We start from the raw sequence: 19,714 nt of genomic DNA, 5'->3' as shown, positions 1-19,714 counted from the left end.
TGCTTCCGTCTGCGCTCCTGAGCTAGACGACAGTAACCAAGGCCACTGACTTACGGAAAATGCATGTCTGCTCTGAAGCAACAGCTCCCACTCCGTGCTAGGTCGAGTCTGCTCGTGACTATAAAACAAAGTCACGTGTGACAGCCGCGTCGAGCACGCTTTTCAAAACGTGTTAAGAAAACGCAGCCTCCCCCCAGATGCTCCCCCCTAGAGCGTTCTGTTCTTTTGTAACATCCTTTGTAAAAGTAACATTAAAGCGCTGGGAACAAAATAAGCCCACGCCTTAACTGTATGAGTGCTGCGGAACTGTGTCTGGTAACTCACAGGAAGCCGGTAACGCAGAAATAACTTGGACGTGTCGGAGACAGGACAGTTATTTGCAAATATTGAAAGGAATGCCTTACAAGGAATGTGAAATGAAGTCAGGATAGCCAGACTGCTCTCGTTCTAGCACTGGACCCGATACAGCCATTTATAAGTGATGGCTATTCAGACACTCACTGACAAAATTACAGTGTTCTGAAACTGAGCTATAAGATAAACAGACATGGGGTTTGGGGAGATGAAAATAAAATCTCTTTGCCCACGGGGAGACAATGGTCTGTGACCCCCAGCTTGGCTGGCGTTGACGTTGGGAGATGCAGGACGTGGTAAAAAGCCATATGCCTTTGTCTGGGGGATCGGCAAGGAACCGCTGCATACTCTTCGTGTTTCAGCTTTTAGGGGCCGCTATTCAAAGGAAAGGTATTCGTGTTAGATGTGCCTTTTGTTAGACGGTAACTGATAAGCCCGGGCCTGCCCTTTGCTCTTTCAGTTGCTTCCCAGGTGAGCGGCTGCATCCACACAGCACCTGGTGATGCCCGACTCCCTGCAATCCCGCCCCTCCCCGAGGGAAGGGGAAGCGAAGTGGGATTAAATGTCTGCCATAGGAAAGGTGAAAAACGGCATTTTCAAATACTGGCGTTGACCCGAGCTTGTAAGTCTAAATCCCTTTATTTCTGTTATATAACATGTGCCTTCATAAAGATGATAGTGACAAGAACCTGATTTCTAAATCTAAAGACTTGAAGAGCAAAGGGTGGGCCTAAGATTCTTTTTTTGCTGCCACCGAACACGAGCCGTAGGCAGCAGCGATGGGCTCTCCTTTTGCTGATAACGGGGACCCAGAGCCCTGACCGCGTGCCGTGACCACCGCTCAGCCCTGTGTATCAACCCCTTCAGCCCACATCACACCTCTAAGAGCAAGAGTTATAATTAGCTCTTGTAATCGTACGGAGGCCAAGACAGAGCTTGGAGACTCAGGCTCCACGCCCTGCACAGGGTCCCAAGGGCTTCAAGTATAGGCACATTCTTGGAACCTCAGACTCTGTGACCGGAACCCCTTCACACACGTCCTGGGAGGTCCTGGCACACAGGTGTGCCCCAGGTGACACTGGCTCCACCAGCTGGGCCCACTATCAGCTGCATTCACCTTTATTTTAATTTCAGATACACACGTGTATAAACACAACTACACTGCCTCTTCCGTACACTGCTTTGAAGGATTGCAAGGGACCAGATATATGGCAGTCTTCTGAACACCAGGAGATGTCCTGGAAGTGTAGGATGGTTATCTGAAGAGTGCCTGCTTCAGAAACCAGAAGTCTGTTTGGGAGTTTGGGGTTAGCACATGCAAACTATCGGGTTGGCCAAAAAGTAACATCTTACAGAAAAACCTGAACGAACTTCTTGGCCAACCCAATACTATCTGTAGGACGGACAGACAAACAAGTTCTACTGTAGCGCACAGGGAACTGCATTCAGTATCCTGTGATAAACCATCATGGAGAATATGAAAAAATACGTCCATAATGTATAACTGTCACCGTGCTGGGTAGCAGAAATTAACACAGTACTATAAATTTACTATACTTCAATAAAATAAAATAAAAAAAAAGAAACCAGAAACCCAAGCATATAAGAGGGGAAGGGACTGGCTCAAGGTCACAATGATCATCACCAGCGGCCTCAGAAATAGAACTCAAGTCTCGACTTTCTTGAAAGTCCCTAGGTTTCTTTTAGTGACACGTCCAGGCAGCTGCCCACGTGACAACGGTGACACAGTGTTGCACACTCTCTCCTACTGATTATAAAGGGAACGCCAAGAGCTAATCACAAAGACGCAAATCACAGAATCTTGATCACCGCACACAGACGAAAGCTACTCAGACCAGGTGAACATGGGGAAATTACCCTCCTTTACCTGAGGGTCGGAAAACAGCAATCCTGTAACTCCGTGCTTCACCACTGCCGCGTTCCCAGGGATGTTCCTTGCCAACACAGGGACTTCCAAATCCATTGCCTGCAAGGACGAAAAGAACAAAGGAGAGGTGGGCGATCGCTCTAAGAGCTTCTGTGGCCAGATGAGCCAGTCTGTGGGAGAATAACTTCTTAGCTTAACTGGACCCCTTGCACCGCACAAAAAGTACCCCAAAAGCTTGCCGAAAATGATTTCCCAGTCCAAACCCCAGACTTTCCAACTACATACTGAATCTTAATGACTGACTGTATTTGCAAGTCTTGGGAAACTACATGCTGTAATGGTCTGTCTGACGTCGTTACTGCGACGTCACAAAGAAACCCTCTCTCTCCAACTTCTTCGGCGGCAGCGTGGAGTATACATTTTTAACTACCGTCGTTACCTTCCCTGATGAGTAATCTTCTCCCAGAGCCAGCCATACGAATGCCACCAGGACTGCACACGTCCCTTTGGCACGCGCACAGCAGTGAGGAGAAGCACGATTTATCATTCCGAGTATCCACTAAGCAGCCTTTCCAGTCCCAAAGGGCTGGGATCAGCCAGGCTGGGGCACCCCATAGTCGGCACAACCCGGCATCGAGGCCTCAGAAAGATGCCCAGAAGCGTGGCATGCAGTGTTGGCCTCCCCTGCCCGGTAGGGGGGCATTTAGAAACATACAGGATTAGGCCAGCCCTTCCCAGCTCCATTTCAGCTCCCTGCATGGACTCTCCCATGGTGACTTTCACAGGGGCCAGCCCAGCTTTCATGTGACAGGTGCCTTTCAGCAGGTGAGAGGGACATCCCTTCACACCTTGGTGTCCAGAGGCAGCCCTGAGGGGATGCTATCAGCAAACCAATATTCCGGCTCTTACTCTACACAAGGATGTTTTAGGCACTCCAATTCGGCAGGCGGTGTCTCATTTCACGTAATAAACATTTGGTCACGAAGGGGTGACATTCGGTTTTCAGAAAGGTAAAGTTCCCCAATCTTAGCCGCTTAGTATATTACCATGGGAAGCTCTGACACCAAGGACTTCATATGGCACAAACGCCACCAACGCCCAAGTGCCCGGGGCCATGTGTGACACATAGTTAAGAGCTCAACCAATGCTTGTGGATCAAAAGTTCCAGAAGCATCTGAACGTAAATTAATCGTAAGTCAACGGTTCACACTAGGATCATCTTCTCTCGTCAGCAGTTTTCTTGGTGAGCTCACCTGGTTTTCTGGTTCTGTGTCGCCTGTATCTTCCCAGTACACGTTGAGTTTGAGACCCAGTCCCTGCATAAGGTCGGAGGAGAGGACAGCCCTCCTTTCTGCCCCCCCGGAGACTGTGCTGTTGCCACCATCGGGGACGGTACTGGAGCTGGCTGGCTGCTCGGACTGGAGCCCTCCTGCTTGCCCCCAGCTTCAGAGTCCCCTCCCCAGCACCGCGACAGCCTCTCATGGTGGCCTTTCATGGTCACAGAAAGCCTCCAAGTCGTGATATTCCGCTCTCGTCTTGTAGGGTAAAAATCGGGACCTTCCACTGTCACTACATTCAGGAACAAAGAAACTCAGCAGCACAGGCAAAAAGTCACCCAAAACGGCCACGTCTCGACGTTAGGGTCACAGGTGCTTTATGAACCCACTGGTTGGACCCTGGGTTCTGACATACCGTGGGTGCAATCTGGTATTTTGGAGAAGGGCACAAGCCAGGACTTGTGAGACCTTGGTCTTGCCCTGGTGGAGGCTTTGCCCTCGACTAACATGGCGGGTCTCAAATTCATTGCTCATCAGTCATTCTGGGGAAATGGAGTCGAAGTTCGACACCCGGTACCGGACCTCTTCCTGGGCTCCAGTTTTATCATTTGGGAACGAGGGGCTAAACTTTCCAGAATAAATGAAAATTTCAGATGTCATTCTGCACAAATACCACTTAGGTGGTTAATGGCTTAAGCTGACATTGACTATGTAAGTTACAGGGTCGTAATATAGTCAAGGTGAGTGAGAAGACATGATGTCTGATGGCTCCTTTCCCTGCTCGTCACCCTGTTCAGGTCATTAGCTCATCAAGGCATCTGTCAAGGGACTGCAGAATCCTCCACGTAGCTGAGACCTTCCAGACTGTCTCATCTCATCCCACCGATGAGGGGATGAGGGGAGGCTCGCTAGAGGCTGATCACACACGTCAGGGCACACGGCTAGCTCTGTTCTCATTGTTCCCTGTCCCAGCTGGGCCCTGGAGCATCTTCCAATCCAAATGGTACATTTATCCACTGATGTTGTTGAGCACCGGTGCATTTTAGAGAAACTGTGGCAGACACACAGATTGAGAGGAGATTCTATAAATACAGATATGAAGATGTAAGTGTAGATCTATAAAACTGGCCATCAGAGAATCTCAGAACCGGCCGATCCTGAGGGAGGACAGAGTTTATATCCCTGTTTCAGCAAAAAATAAAAAAGATCCCATCATTCCTCCTGTAGTATAGACTTACTTGTATATCAACCAGAGCACACCAAGTACCCAACACACAAGTAAGGCCGTGGGCCAGTGAGATCACCCATTCCTTGTCCCTCACTCAACAAATAATCATCAACCTGCAAAGGGCAAGACACTGGAGGTTTGGGCGATGAGACCAGCTGATTAAAGGCGAGTCAAAAAGGTGATACCGTGTAGTAGTTTAGCTTTGCTCAATCCAATGAATATTTATTGATTATCGATTATTGGGGGAGGGTTCAAGGTTGCAGAGGACATGCTCCTTGCCTTCAAGGAAAACTGCAGTTCAGCGGAAAGAATGAAATTCAATCTGGAAATGCTGCCATTTGCAACGACATGGATGAATTTGGAGGGCGTGACGCTAAGTGAAATAAGTCAGAAAGAGAAAGACAAATACTGTGTGATATCACTTATATGTGGAATCCCCCCCCAAAAAAAAACAAACAAAGAAGAAGCAGACTCACAGATACAGAGAACAAACTAGTGGTCACCAGTGGGGAGAGGGAAGGGGGAGGGGAAAGATAGGGGTAGGGGCTTAAGAGGTACAAACTACTACATATAAAATAAATAAGCTACTAGGATATACTGTACAGCACAGGGCATATAGCCAATATTTTATAGTAACTATTAATGGAGTATAACCTTTAAAAATTGTGAATCACTATGGTGAACATCTGAAACTTACAAGGTACATCAACTATACCTCAAGAAGAAAGAGAGGGCTTCCCTGGTGGCGCAGTGGTTGAGAGTCCGCCTGCCGATGCAGGGGACACGGGCTCGTGCCCCGGTCCGGGAGGATCCCACATGCCACGGAGCGGCTGGGCCCGTGAGCCATGGCCACTGAGCCTGCGCGTCCGGAGCCTGTGCTCCGCAACGGGAGAGGCCACAACAGTGAGAGGCCTGCATGCCGCAAAAAAAAAAAAAAAAAAAAAAAAAAAAGGAGAGAGAAATACAATCTGAGTCTTGAAGTTGTGAGCTGGGTGGAGGAAGATGATACTTAAATGTTCTCTGAAAGCTGTATATTCAGAGAAAACTAATTTCGAAGCCCCCTCTTAAAAATAAACTGTCTTTAAGAAAGGAGACGTCTTGATAAACAGCAAGGATTTACCGTATAGCACAGGGAACTATATTCAATATCTTGTAATAACGTATAATAGAAAAGAATCAGAAAAAAAGAATATAGATACATAGATATACATATGTATAACTGAATCACTTTGCTGTACACCTAAAACTAACAAAATATTGTAAATCAACTATACGCCAACAAAAGAAAAAAGAGAAACAAGAAAGGAGGCATCTTAAGAATAAGTAAGCACGTGGAAATGCTATTTTCATAGAGCCAAGACATGGCATTAAGGAATCAGATGGTTGATTCACAAGTCACTTTCTTCAGGTGCGAAGTCACCTCTTTCAAAACAAACTGTGTCTGCAAGAAAGGCAAAGTCCTGGAACACAGCAGTGCTGTGACGCTGGTCCTGACGAGAACCGGGCCTGGCAATGTCTCGGGTGAGATGGTGTTTGGAGATGGGCGAGCTCGCCCTCTGAACCCCTTCTGGTCGTGACAGTGGAGGGAAAGGGGCAGTGGAGGGGGTGGGGCTTGGAGCAGAGAGTCGCTCAAACCTGGAATCTGGGGCCCCGTTTTGGGACAGAAAAGAGGAAACATCAGGGCTGAAGGGGCACCTAACAGCCGGTCGAGTTTGCAGTCACTGAATTTCTCTTGCCCCCTGATGAGCTCTTCAACCTTCCAGTAGGTAGGTGGAAGCTTCCTATCTGACCTTTTTGAAAAGCTCTGTCGCTGGTGCACCGTCTTCAGCGGGGTTAACAGAGGTTTCCAGAGACACGGCCCCCAGTCTACACGCAGAAGAGCCTTTGGAAGCACGGCCGCCAGGGCTCCGCGTCAGCACAGCCAAGAGAGCTTTTGCAGGGCGCCGCTGTGCATACCGATGGTTTTTTAAGCTTCAGGGGGAATTCTGACGCACACCCTAGGTTGAAACCTCTGGGGTCCAGATTTCCTTGCAGAGAGGTCTGCGTGCATTTCAGCGGCCTTAACTGGGCATACGTCCAGCACCGTGATCACTGCTTGTCACGTGGGGATGCGGCTGGTCCGAGTGCCCCACTGATGTGCGTGCACGGGGTTCGGATCTGACCCCACGGGGTTTAGAGCGCTTCTCGACGGGGACGCCAATGGCATCTTGCGGACAGACCTTTGACGCAAAGACCGTCTTGCACATTGAAAAATGCTCTGCCTGTCTGCACTCCCTCCACGCCAAACTAACTGCAAGGAGCAGCCTCCTAGTTGTGACAACTCCAAAAGCCCTCCCGTTTTAAAAGTGGGAAGGGCACAGGTCTGCCCCACACACTTTTGAAATTAGCCAAGGTCAAATGACACAGGGTCACAGTTATCCTTGAAAAGCCCTGAAATGAATCTTTCATCACTAGGTCCTGGGCCTGGAAGCTAAGAGCCCAAGAATTACCTTTTTACTGCTCTTTGCTTTAGAAGATGCCTTCCTCTCCTCGGGGCAGTGAAAACTTTGACCTGGAGGTTGGGTGTGTGTGTGTGTGTGTGTGGTGTGTGTGTGTGTGTGTGTGTGTGTGCGCGCGCGCGCGCGCTCCAGGGCAGGGAGGACAGCCCAGTGAGGAAGTGTGGGATAAGCACATAACTTTCTGGGACTTCCCCGGAGGTCCAGTGGTCAGGACTCCGCGCTTCCACTGCAGGGGGCCCAGGTTCGATCCCTGGTAGGGGAACTAAGATCCCGCATGCCACACGGCCAAAACAAAACAAAAATTAATAATAATAATTTTTTGTATTCTTCTAATTCTGTGTAGAATTCAACTCCATCATAAGCCCAAACCTGAAACCACAGATTCGTTGCAGGGATGTCCACTCTACTGCCCGGGCGTCCAGCTAACGCTTGATTTTTGGAGTTTATCAGCAAAAGAAAAGAAGTGTGCCACAGCAAATGGATTTTTACATGCTTCCATGACAAAACAAAGTTAATTCTGAAAGGTCAAAGGATCCCTTCCTTCAAAAGTGATATGCACTTATTCTGTGATTAACCGCTTTGGTTCTTTGAATTGATTCTAATGAAATCCACCCTCCACAGGACTCCTCTAAAATCAGTTTCATTCAAAACCCTCAGCCCAAAGGTTATTTTGGAATTTTCAAAAGGAACACAGTGTCCACATTGGAAGGCACACAGAATTGCTAACAGCTGCCTTTCCTTTGAAGTAAATGAAATTTGACAGCAATTCAATCTGCAGTGAACTGCTGTGTGTGCTGCTTAGAAAAGCATTCCCGAATTCCACTTTACCTTTTCTTAAGAAGTTGGGGGAGAAAAAAAAATGTGTATTTACATACAAAGGAGCGATCCGGCAATGGCTCGAGGACGTGGTACTGTAAGAACAGACATTTTTAAAGCTAACAGGGAGAGTACAATGTATCGCTCCAGTGGCTCTAGTCCAAAGCTGATTCTAAAGCACAACGGAGATTAATGCTAGTCATTAGGCTTAGACTGAGGTAGTCAAACATCTGGCTGAAGATGAACATGGTACCAATCCAAGCTCTGTGCTTCGAAAGCTTCTCCACACCGGAATTACAGGCGTCAGTATATACCACCCCCGCCCACAGTATTTTGTTTTTGGTTTTCTTTGTTTGCTTTTTTAAATGATGCCAATTCACAGAAAATATTAGACGTGGACATCAGTCATTTCTTAAATTTAGGGAGCATGATTTTTTTTCCTGCTTTAACTATTTATCAGGGTCTCTGAAACACTGAAATTCACAAAGTGTAACTTTGGCTGGTAAATTCAACTAACATCCAAAGGAATAAATGGATGTTACAAATACTTAGGATAAAATAATAGCATCGCTCTAAGTAGACCCTGAAGTAAGAAACTAGCACCGTGAGAAAGGGGATGTGAAACGCGATTTAAAGACCTGCAGGGCCAATCACCAAACGTTTCTGTTTCTACAGCAAGTTTTATCACGCGCTAACCACGAGGACTTAACAAGGCATCTATTGTGTGAGAACTAAAGGAGACGCCATGCGAGGGATGGCTTGTGATTTAATGATATGAAGAAAATCCAGCACCGAATGCTGGTTATGACGGGAGGGACAGAGTCTCCTCTTTGCCAAGATCACTCTTGAAAAGGAACGCAGTGTGCTGTGAACCGACAGCGAAATAAGGGAAAGGAAAATCCTTTTGCATTAGAGGCACACTGGGGATTACTCAGGTCATCGGCATGAAGCAGTTTAAGAGATCCTGGTAATACACCCCATCACATAAAACGCTCAGTGAGGAGAAGAGATTGCAAAGGGCTGTGAGGTTGGATTAAGTCCCTCTAACCCAGGAGCTGATACGCTCAATCCAGAGGCTGCCAGGATCAAGCGCAGGGGCTTTTTATCTCAGCCTCTCCCTGCAAAACACAGATAACTCCAGCAACAGACTGCACGGTTGTGCTGGGCTGTGCACACTTAGCCCAAGTAGTGTAAGAGATTTTCAGAGCTGAACACCAGACAGAGAGGTGAGGTCCACACTCACCCCCACCGCCTTGTGCCATCTGCAACTACTCTTCTCCGTGTACGAAGCCCCACCCCCCACCATGTGCGCAAGCCCAACCCTTTCTTTCTTTTGTTCTTTGGCTGCGCCAGTGCCTGCGGGATCTTTGTTCCCCAACCAGGGATCGAACTCGTGCCCCCTGCAGTGGAAGCGCAGAGTCTTAACCACCGGACCGCCCGGGAAATCCAAGCCCAACCCTTTCTTATGCCCTAAATTCTGGGATCATAGGACACACTGAAAAGAGGGAGGAGACATCAAGACAAAAGGAGGCTCCCTACAAAACACACCCTCACCCCACATCCTGTCCCGACCCGTCATAGCCTCAGCCGCCTTCCCGTTGAAGCTAAGTGGCGAGTCAGAGAGGCGACACTATCCTAGTTTTATTTCATTTTGTAGCTGGCAAGGAAAAATGGCAAGGAGAAAGAAAATAGTATTCTTAAGCCCCAGACAGAACTTTAAAACTACTTTAGAACTCCCGAGGAAATGCCGTTTCACTTTGTTAGCTTCGAGAAGCGCACAATGTTATTGACAAAGGCATCACCTCCATAACTGAGAAAAGGGGTGATGGACAATTTCATATTTCCACTTTCAGTACCCATTAGATCATTACCTCCAGGATTGCGGCTGACATGCCTTCAGAGACAGAGCTATTCACCACCGCGAAGCAATTCTTCACGACCGCGTGGAGGTCTTCCCGAGCCATCTCCCCGATCAATCGTACCCCAGGGGTCCTGGAACAACACGGAGCAGAGAGAGAGCTTACGGCTGGGAATCTTACGGGGAGGGGCTGGGAGAAGGGGAGACGGCGATTTTGGAGAAATCCCCTAGATCCACAGGGAAGCATCACTGCTAAAGGATTCAATACAGAAAACCATACTGGAGTGAGAATCTATTCTACATCCATCCCTGATAAGAGAGAGAGGAAGCCTGTTAACACACCCGCCGTCATTCTGAAGCCCTCTGACCAAGGAGACACGTGCTTCTCAGATACTGGACGTCAGAGATACAGCTCTTGCCATTTTTCTCTGAATGATTTAGAAAACAAACCTTTCCTAATAATGCAACCTTTCTTCAAATTCTTTTTTAAAGATACACAGAAAGAGAATCATAGATGTGTGTCATAAACAGAGAGAAATAGTAAAATAGAGAAACTCAACCAATACCCAGGTTCCCAGCACTTTGTCCCATAGGTTTTGTTTTGTTTTCTTTTTTCTTTCGCCCCAAAATATGGACATTCTTCTCCATCCCCTACCCCTCTCCACCATTCTCAGGATTTTGAGGTTATCCTTTCACATAATTGGTTATACTTTCACATACATGCATTTCTGTATCTATGAGCAACGTAAAGACAGCTGATTGCATATGGGGATGAAATCAGTTTCCCAGTCCCCTGGGGTGATGGTGTGGCCAGTGAGAGGAGCTGGAATCCTGGGGGTGTGAGGAAATTCACATAAAAAGGGGCTGACCCAAATGGGAGGTAACCCTTCTGGCTCTTGCCCTTCCCCATCTCCCCACTTAAAATTCGGAATGTGATGCGTGAGTTCTACAGCCACTGTCACCTTAGGGATGGAAGCCACAGGTAGGGACCGCAGGACAGCAAGACAGGAGCTGAAGTCTTACTTGGTCCTGGACCAACGACCTCAGATTTTTTTTATGTGAGCAGTAAAGCGCCAGGGTGTGTAAGCCAGTGTTATCGGGTTACTGGCAGACAAATGCAATTGATAACAAAGACTCTGACAAACTGCCCTCTAAAGGGGTGACAGCAATTTTCACCGTCACCAGCAGATGTTTTAAGTCTTTTCAGCTCTGGCCAATGTGATCAGTGACAACTGTAACCTCAAAGTGGGTTTCCTGGGAATTTCCTGACCTACTGAGGCTGCACGTCTTCACACGTGTGTCCATGCTGCCACCCCTTAGGGAACTGCTGATGCTTCTAGGATATGAGCTTCCTGGCTTGTAAATGGGGAAAATCATAGCGCCTAGGATGGCACAGGATCACCCTAATCGCACAGGCGATTAAAGGAGGAATTATTAGTAAACTGCTGGGAACAGAGCCTGGGACACGTTGAGCGCTTGGGAACTGGGATCATATATCGGTCACTAGGTTTCCTCTCCTGCAAAACACCTATACTTACCTCTTTACTTTGGCTTTTACTTCCCTTGTGAACACTGGATCAACCTGAAAAGAGACAAAGACAGATTTTAGGAAAAGCCGGAAGTGAATCTAAGTCTCAAGAGAATTGCAGATTATGGCAAGAGAGCCAAACCTAACAATTCAGAAAGGGCAAAAACAAATCAAATAGGAAATAATACCCCCGAGTCCAGCTACTACAAAGTAATAAAGGAAAGAGAAGGACTTGAGAGAAAGTTTAAAGAAATATACATAGAGAGTCGTCCCTCAGTCGTCCCACAGGGGGTTGGTGCCAGGACCCCTTCAGATACTGAAATCCACAGATGCTCAAGTCCCTTATATAAGATGGTGTAGTGCCTGCATATAACCTACACACATCCTCCTGTATACTTTAAATCCCTCTAGATTACTGACAATACTAATATAATATAAATGCAATGGAATAATTGCCAATGCACAGCAAATTCAAGTTTTGCTTTTTGGAACTTTCTGGAATTTTTTTTCTGAATATTTTCAATCCATGGTTGGTTGAATCCGCAAATGCAGAACCCACAGATACAGGGGGACAACTATATCCCTGTTTCCTGTCTGGCCTGTAAGATAAGAGCCTGGTGAAGCCCCAGGTACAAAAGCGCAAGAGCCGTCCACCCAACTCAAGGTCTTGAAACAGAAGTCATTTATAGTCAAGGGAAAATCGGACAACACAACACTTCACTGGAAGGATTGTCTGGTTCATTACAGTGGTGGATTTTGTCATAAGATCTTTGAGGCAGAAGGAGTTGGAACCCTTGGTACATCTAAGACAAAGGATCTGACCACATTAAAATTTTATTTTTAACAGGGAGCCTTCCCAGACACACAATTTTAAAGCCAAGGGCACATCCATGAGCTGATACATGGGAAAAAAAATGTGGTCTGTCCATACAATGAAATATTATTCAGCCACAAAAAGGAATGAAGTACTGATTTATGCTACAATGTGGATGAACCTTGAAAACATGATGCTAAGTGAAAGAAGGCAGACCCAAAAGGCCATAAATTGTGGCTCTTTTTAATGTGAAATGTCCAGAATAGACAATTCCATAGGGAAAGAAAGTAGGTTAGTAGTTGCTAGGGACTGGGGAGAATGGGGCATGACGGCTAATGAGTATGGGATTTTTGAGGGGGTGATGAAAATGTTCCAGAATTAGATAGGAGTGATGGTAGCAACACTCTGTGACTATACTAAAAACCATTGGATTATATACTTTAAAATGGTGCATTTTATGGCATATGAATTATATTTCAAGTTTTAAAAAGCCAAGTCCAGGTCTTCCCTGGTGGCACAGTGGTTAAGAATCCGCCTGCCAATGCATGGGACACGGGTTCGATCCCTTGTCCGGGAAGATCCCACACGCCGCGGAGCAACTAAGCCCGTGCGCCTCAACTTCTGAGCCTGTGCTCTAGAGCCCGCGAGCCACAACTACTGAAGCCCGTGCGCCAAGAACCTATGCTCCGCAACAAGAGAGGCCACCGCCACGAGAAGCCCGCGCACCGCAACGAAGAGTAGCCCCCGCTCGCTGCAACTAGAGCAAAGCCCGCACGTAGCAACGAAGACACAACCCAGCCAAAACTAAAAAATAAATTAATTAATTAAAAAGCCAAGTCCAACTTTTTAATTAGTTACAATCTAATATGCTTGAGTCTGCATTTCACTCCTATTCCACATCTGGAGGAAATGTGTCCTTTGCGACAGGCACCGTGTTTTGTCCTATCGCATCCCTGGTGGTCGATATGTTTGTTGAATTAATGCAAAATTTAAGAGCAGTGTTTTCAAGCTGATCCGCTATACCAACATTTTTGACGCCATGTGTTTTTAAGCAAACTTGTATGTAGATATCCAGAGGCCAGAAAGAGAGGCGGTACAGGCTGAGAGGGGCTCTGGAGACAGATCACCTGGGTGAAATCCCCCCCAAAACCAGTCACTAGTCACATGGCCGTGCATACATTAATGGACGTCTCTGGGCCTTGGGTTCTTCATCTCATAAAATGAGAAACACGTTCAGCGCTTACAGCGATTTCTGAGACATAGTAACTGCTATACAAGTAGTAGAAGAAAACAGAAAAGAAGAAGAATGAAATCTGCAGATTGCACCACTAATACAAAAATATGTATACACTTAATCTCAAATGTGTACTTTCCCAGTGATACTGCCACACTTCTCAGCAAGAGAAAGACACCTGGACACCTGAAGGTAATCATCGTACCCACGGAGGAGCACACCTTATTCCCAACCATCAGAGGCCAAACTATAACACTCTTTGCGCACAATGAGCTCTTCTCAGGCCAGTTTACTTACTGAGGTACCAAGAGGATCTTAAGGGATACTTTTCCGTCTGTCACAGCGTCCCTGTGAGCCTAGTTAGGATGGAGCTGCAGAATATATTCATCACATCTGGTTCATCCAACTGCAAACTCTTCAATGAAACAATCCATAGACTGGTTGTGCCCTGCACCACCCCTCCAATGGTGTTGTTAACAATGAAAACAATTTTAAAATAACTGACAAAATATTTTTAAATTTATGCACGTGTTAAGACAAATTTCTAAACGTGTCTTCAAAGATAGAGGCAGGGCTTCCCTGGTGGCGCAGTGGTTGAGAGTCCGCCTGGCCGACGCAGGGGATGCGGGTTCGTGTCCCGGTCCGGGAAGATCCCACGTGCCGCGGAGCGGCTGGGCCCGTGAGCCGTGGCCGCTGAGCCTGCGCGTCCGGAGCCTGCGCTCCGCAACGGGAGAGGCCACAACAGTGAGAGGCCCGCGTACCGCAAAAAAAAAAAAAAAAAAAGATAGAGGCAGATGAGGGTGTGAGCACATTTTACGAATGCAGTGTCTGCCGGCGCGTCCTGTTACTGCTGATGAGCTTAGAAGTGAAAGCAGATTCACACTTCACCAGTACGTACCAGGAATTACAATCCAAGTCAGTTTAATGAATATGATATCCCTAGAGAGTTTATCATACTAACTGAATAATTTTGTGTTTTCCAGAAACTTCATTTAAGTTCCATTTGGCAAGGAAATGCTGTGTGTGTGTGTGTGTGTAACCCCAAATCCTTCAAACTACTCATATGCCCGAGATGTATCCCAAGGAACCAGAAATGCAAAGCTCACTTACATCCCCGAGATCATACATCACTTTGACGGCGAACACAGCAAATCTGGATGCCTAAAGAAACTGAAACTATTCCTAGACTTTTTTTATAGCTTAATTTATTTTAATAACAAACTTGCAGGAACAGTACAGAAGACACAAACCACTAAACACAGGTATGTAAAGCAACTCAGAAAAGTGTCGTGAATGGATGGAATCTACCGTACGATTAAAATGCTGCAAAGACCATTTAGTTGCCGTCAGCTGGAAATTTACTTGTTTTAAATATCATATGATATCGCTTTATATGGAATCTAAAAAAAGGATACAAACGAACTTATTTACAAAACAGAAATAGACTCACAGACCTAGAAAACAAAACTATGGTTACCAAAGGGGAAAGGGGGGGGGATAAATTAGGAGTTTGGTATTAATAGATACACATTACTATATATAAAATAGGTAAACAACAAGGTCCTACTTTATAGCTCTACTCAATATCTTGTATAATATATACTCAATAACTATACTCAATATCTTGTATATAACTATACTCAATATCTTGTAATAATCTATAATGGAAAAGAATCTAAAAAAGAATAGAGATACATATATGTATATATGTATAACTGAACCACTGTGCTGTACACCTGAAATTAACACAACACTGCAAATCAACTATATTCCAATAAATATTTTTTAAAAAAGAAATTTACTTGCTTTAAGAAAATCCAAACGCTGGAATTATCCAGAATATTTTAACAGGTTTATTTATAATTTTTATAAAATTCAACTTCTGAAGCTTGTTTGCTGAAACATTATGACCTGAATTACTGTCTCTGCTTTTACATTAAAAATGCACATACAAAATGAAACTGGAAAAACTGCCAATCCCTGATTTCTGCCCCCTATTTTTCCAGTCAGCAATCAAACACTTAGGTACCTTTGGCGTCCATCAGCGGGCAAAAAACCTAACATTCAGAACTGTCAAAGAAGAGAACTTCTTTTAAACAATGAAAGGTTTCCCGTCTGAGTCATCTTAAGCATGTTCTCGGTGTAAGCGGCATGCTGGCTGGGTGTCCCTTGGCCTATTACCCATTGGGCATGGATCGCACACAGGCTGGTGTCTTCCAAAAAGACAACCAGACGGGCTTTGCTGGCCTCTCTCAAAGCACAGATAGCTGCACTCTGAAAGTGCAGATCTGTTTGGAAGTTCTGAGCAATTTCTCGCACCAGACACGGGAAGGAACGCCTGCCAATCAGAAGTTCAGTGGACGTGGTAACGTCTTTTTTCCGCGAGCTGCTACAGTCCTGTAACGATGAGTTTCTTCACCTCTCCAGTACAGGGCGCACTCTTTTTATTTTATCTTATTGAAGCATAGTTGGTTTACAATGTTGTGTTAATTTCTGCTATATAGTAAAGTGATCCAGTTATATATATATATGTATATGTATGTATATATATATGTAACCTTCATATTCTTGATACTGAACATAGTTCCCTGTGCTCTACAGTAGGACCTTGTTGTTTATCCATTCTGTATGTAATAGTTTGCATCTGCTAATCCCACACTCCCACTCCATCCCTCCTCTACCCCCCAACTCCCTCCCCCCCCCCCCGCCCCGCCCCAGCAACCACAAATCTGTTCTCTGTGTCTGAGTTTGTTTTGAAAATAAGTTCATTTGGGTCATACTTTAATTCCACACATAAGGGATATCATATGATATTTGTCTTTGTCTGACTTACTTCACTTAGTATGATAAGCTCTAGTTGCATCCATGTAGCTGCAGATGGCATTCTTTCATTCTTTTTTATGGCTGAGTAATACTCCATTGTATATATGTACCACATCTTCTTTATCCATTCATCTGTCGATGGACACGTAGGCTGCTTCCATGTCTTGGCTATTGTGAATAGTGCTGCTGTGAACACTGGGGTGCGTGTACCTTTCAGGACTATAGGTTTTTCCAGATATATGCCCAGGAGTGGGATTGCTGGATCATGTGGTAGCTCTATTTTTGGCTTTTTAAGAAACCTACATACTGTTCTCCGTAGTGGCTGCACCAGCTTACATTCCCCCCAACTGTGTAGGAGGGTTCCCTTTTCTCCACACCTTCTCCAGCATTATGACTTGTAGACTTTTTGATGATGGCCATTCTGACCAGTGTGAGGTGGTACCTCATCGTAGTTTTGATTTGCATTTCTCTAATAGTCAGCGACGTTGAGCACCTTTCCATGTACCTGTTGGCCATCTGTATGCCTTCTTTGGAGAAACGTCTCTTTAGGTCTTCGGGGAGAACTCTCGCAAGAGGCTTTTGTAGTCAGTTGCTTCCTGGGGGCTTCACCCTCCGTGGACTTGCAGGCAGTCATTTTTGCAGGAGCCACTGAACAGAGACCTCCTTACTCAGCCCCCTTGTCCTTAGGCTGGAGCTCTTCAAGCTAGGGGCAACAGTGGGGTTACAGAGGGACACAAGGAACTACCAACACAATGTTATTGCCAGAAAGATCTTTAAAGAATAAACTCAAAGCCACACATGAGATATTGCTAACTGTTGCTGTTAACAGTCAGTACTCACTCGCTGCTTACTCTGGACCTACGCTATGCCAAGTCCTATGTGTGCATTACTTCTTGCTAACAATCCTGCAATCATCATCCCCACTTTAGGAGGGAGGACAGTGGAGCTCAGAGAGCTGGTGTAACTTAGCCAGGATCACACAGCGAGGAAGGTGCTGGGCCAGGAGTCAAACTCAGGCAGTCTGACTCTGGAGATGGCACTCTTACCCAAGTTCCACTGCCCCTCTGGTTTCTACTCAAAGGATTTTTATCATATAGTTTATACAAAGCCCATGTGGGTTATGGAACCCCTACCTACTTACTTATTTATGTCACAGGGAAGAACAAATCTGACTCCATATTGGATCTGTTTCTTTTACTTTAACTGTTGTACTCTATTGCTTTTGCTACAAGTTAAGAATGTTGCCTCTAGCCTAGAATACACAGGAGAGCCCATTCTTAAAGCTATAACACTCTTCCATTCACACGGAGATAAAAAGCTGCAGGACAGAGAATAACATTTGTCTTGTTGGAAGTGTACAGGAACAGTGTGATCGACTTTCACGAACAGCTGCAAGAACAAAGGATTCCAAGAAGTCTGTGACAACCAGCCACACCCCCTCCCCTTTTAGTATAAAAGAAGCCTGAATTCTGACTCAGGGAAGACGGTTCTTTGGGACACTAGTCCACCATCTTTCCGGTCTGCTGGCTTTCCAAATAAAGCTGCTGTTCCTTGCCCCAGCTACTCGTTTCCTGACTTGCTGGCCTGTCGTGCGGTGGGCAATGTGAGCACGGACTCCGTAACATTTACTCTCCACTTCTCACCTCTCTCCTAACTGCATGTCTTCCTCTCCACCAGGAATGCCACCCTCTGTCCCTAAAACCCATTCATCCCCCAAGGCACAGACAAATGTCAACTTTCGGAGAAACTCTGCCCAGTTATCCAAACCAGAAGTAACATCTCCTCCCAAACTTTTCTACCCCCTCCCACCAAAAGTGGGCCTACTTTTTGGGGTACTTGTCCATCTCTTCTCCTTAGACATGTTCATTTTCCTCCCAACGTCATGCTAGTTCTATACTGGCTCTACCTTTCCATTTCCCACTTCTGATCCTTTTCCTTCAAATTATCCTAAACCATTGAATTGCATTATAACCCTAACATCCCATCATGAAAAGATAAACAGTGCAATGAAAGACTTCTTTTGGCAGTACATGTTAATTCTGACATGCACGTTTTACTTATGATAAATTTTAGTTAGAAATTCTTCTTGTTTTTAATTTTTTTAAATAAATTTATTTTATTTATTTTTGGCTGCATTGGGTCTCCGTTGCTGTGCACAGGCTTTCTCTAGTTGTGGCGAGCGGGGGCTGCTCTTCATTGCGGTGCGCGGGCTTCTCATTGCGGTGGCTTCTCTTGTTGCAGAGCACGGGCTCTAGGCACATGGGCTTCAGTAGTTGTGGCTCGCAGGCTTGGAAGTTGTGTTTCACGGGCTTAGCTGCTCCGCGGCATGTGGGATCTTCCTGGACCAGGGCTTGAACCCGTGTCCCCTGCATTGGCAGGCAGATTATTAAGCACTGCGTCACCAGGAAAGCCCCACTGTTTTTAATTTTTTTTAACACTTTTCTGTTCTCATGATTAACTATTTAGGGGAAAAGAATTCATGAAGGGAAAAAAATTTTTTTACAAGATAGCTGAAATACCTAACCCTTTAACTACAATTTTGAAGGTATAACATCAAGTTTCAAGTTGAAAGTACAAACTGCATTAAACTTTTCTGGGTTTGTCTTCCACATCAGTTCATTTTCAAATCTCTTAGTGAAGCCAAGGGGAGCAAAACACAAGGCAAAGAAAAAAGAAGGGTAGATATTTTTATTTAATGAAAGCACATGTTATGAAATTTTAAAAAGTGAAAGCACTGCAAGCAGCAGAGAAAATTCTCATTTCCTCCTTCTAAGCTTATTTACTTTCTAGCAAAGTATATTGTCTCAACTCCCAGGCTTAAGGAAAGTCATCTTTGATATACGAAGTTATGGTGGAAAGTCATTAAGCTGTCGTGCTCGAGCCGAATGTTCCTACCACAATGCTTATCAAAGAGTATCAGAAAATGCACCCACTCCGGGCCCCCCCACTGCGAGCAGAAACCACAAGCTTTGCCGAGATGGTTGTACCAAGAGATCAAAGAAGCTTTAATAGAAAACCAATGCCTTAAACCATTCTGCAGCTAAAACAGAATTCTAGCATGTCAACACAGAAAGGAAACATCAGCACAGAAAGTTCTTTCATGTAATGCCCGTACAATGCTGCCTACGAACCAGGCGCTGGGCCAAGTATGCACTCATTTTGGCCTCTCAAGAAACGATGAGGCACGTTACGTTTTCTTAGTCACACCCACTTTACAGATGGGGAAAACTGAGGCCCAGAGCAGTGAAGTGCACCCAGCTAGCACACAACCGCTCTACTACACAGCCATGCAAGACTACACTTTGCCTGACACAGATGATGCAATCTTGGTCCAAAGGCGTTAACTAACTTGCCAGCAGTAAACAGTAATGAAGGATTAGATAGATTTCACAGGGG

General features: G+C 45.6%; 1 protein-coding gene across 8 annotated transcripts in view; it reads right to left on the bottom strand.

The window, feature by feature from the left end:
* The window catches only part of GLT1D1 (glycosyltransferase 1 domain containing 1), a 157,526-nt gene that overhangs the window by 64,676 nt on the left and 73,136 nt on the right, over nucleotides 1–19,714 (bottom strand). For 5 of the 8 annotated variants that reach the window (XR_004353093.1, XM_032653985.1, XM_032653982.1 and 2 more), the window contains 3 exons: nucleotides 11,458–11,501; nucleotides 9,933–10,053; nucleotides 2,243–2,341 (listed from right to left, as the gene is read on the bottom strand). Coding sequence is in view for 7 of the 8 variants with exons in the window: in XM_032653985.1 (XP_032509876.1) it covers nucleotides 2,243–2,341; nucleotides 9,933–10,053; nucleotides 11,458–11,501 (264 nt within the window). In the remaining variant the exon portion in view is untranslated. Of the gene's footprint in view, nucleotides 1–225; nucleotides 730–2,242; nucleotides 2,342–9,932; nucleotides 10,054–11,457; nucleotides 11,502–19,714 lie in introns of those variants that run through there. The other 3 variants (XM_032653986.1, XM_032653981.1, XM_032653979.1) reach the window with 2 other exon arrangements.

This window comes from Phocoena sinus, chromosome 14 (genome assembly GCF_008692025.1).
Source record: "Phocoena sinus isolate mPhoSin1 chromosome 14, mPhoSin1.pri, whole genome shotgun sequence".
NCBI lineage: Eukaryota > Metazoa > Chordata > Mammalia > Artiodactyla > Phocoenidae > Phocoena > Phocoena sinus.
The sequence above is the reverse complement of the archived record's forward strand: the minus strand, read 5'-3'. Positions and strand labels throughout refer to the sequence as shown.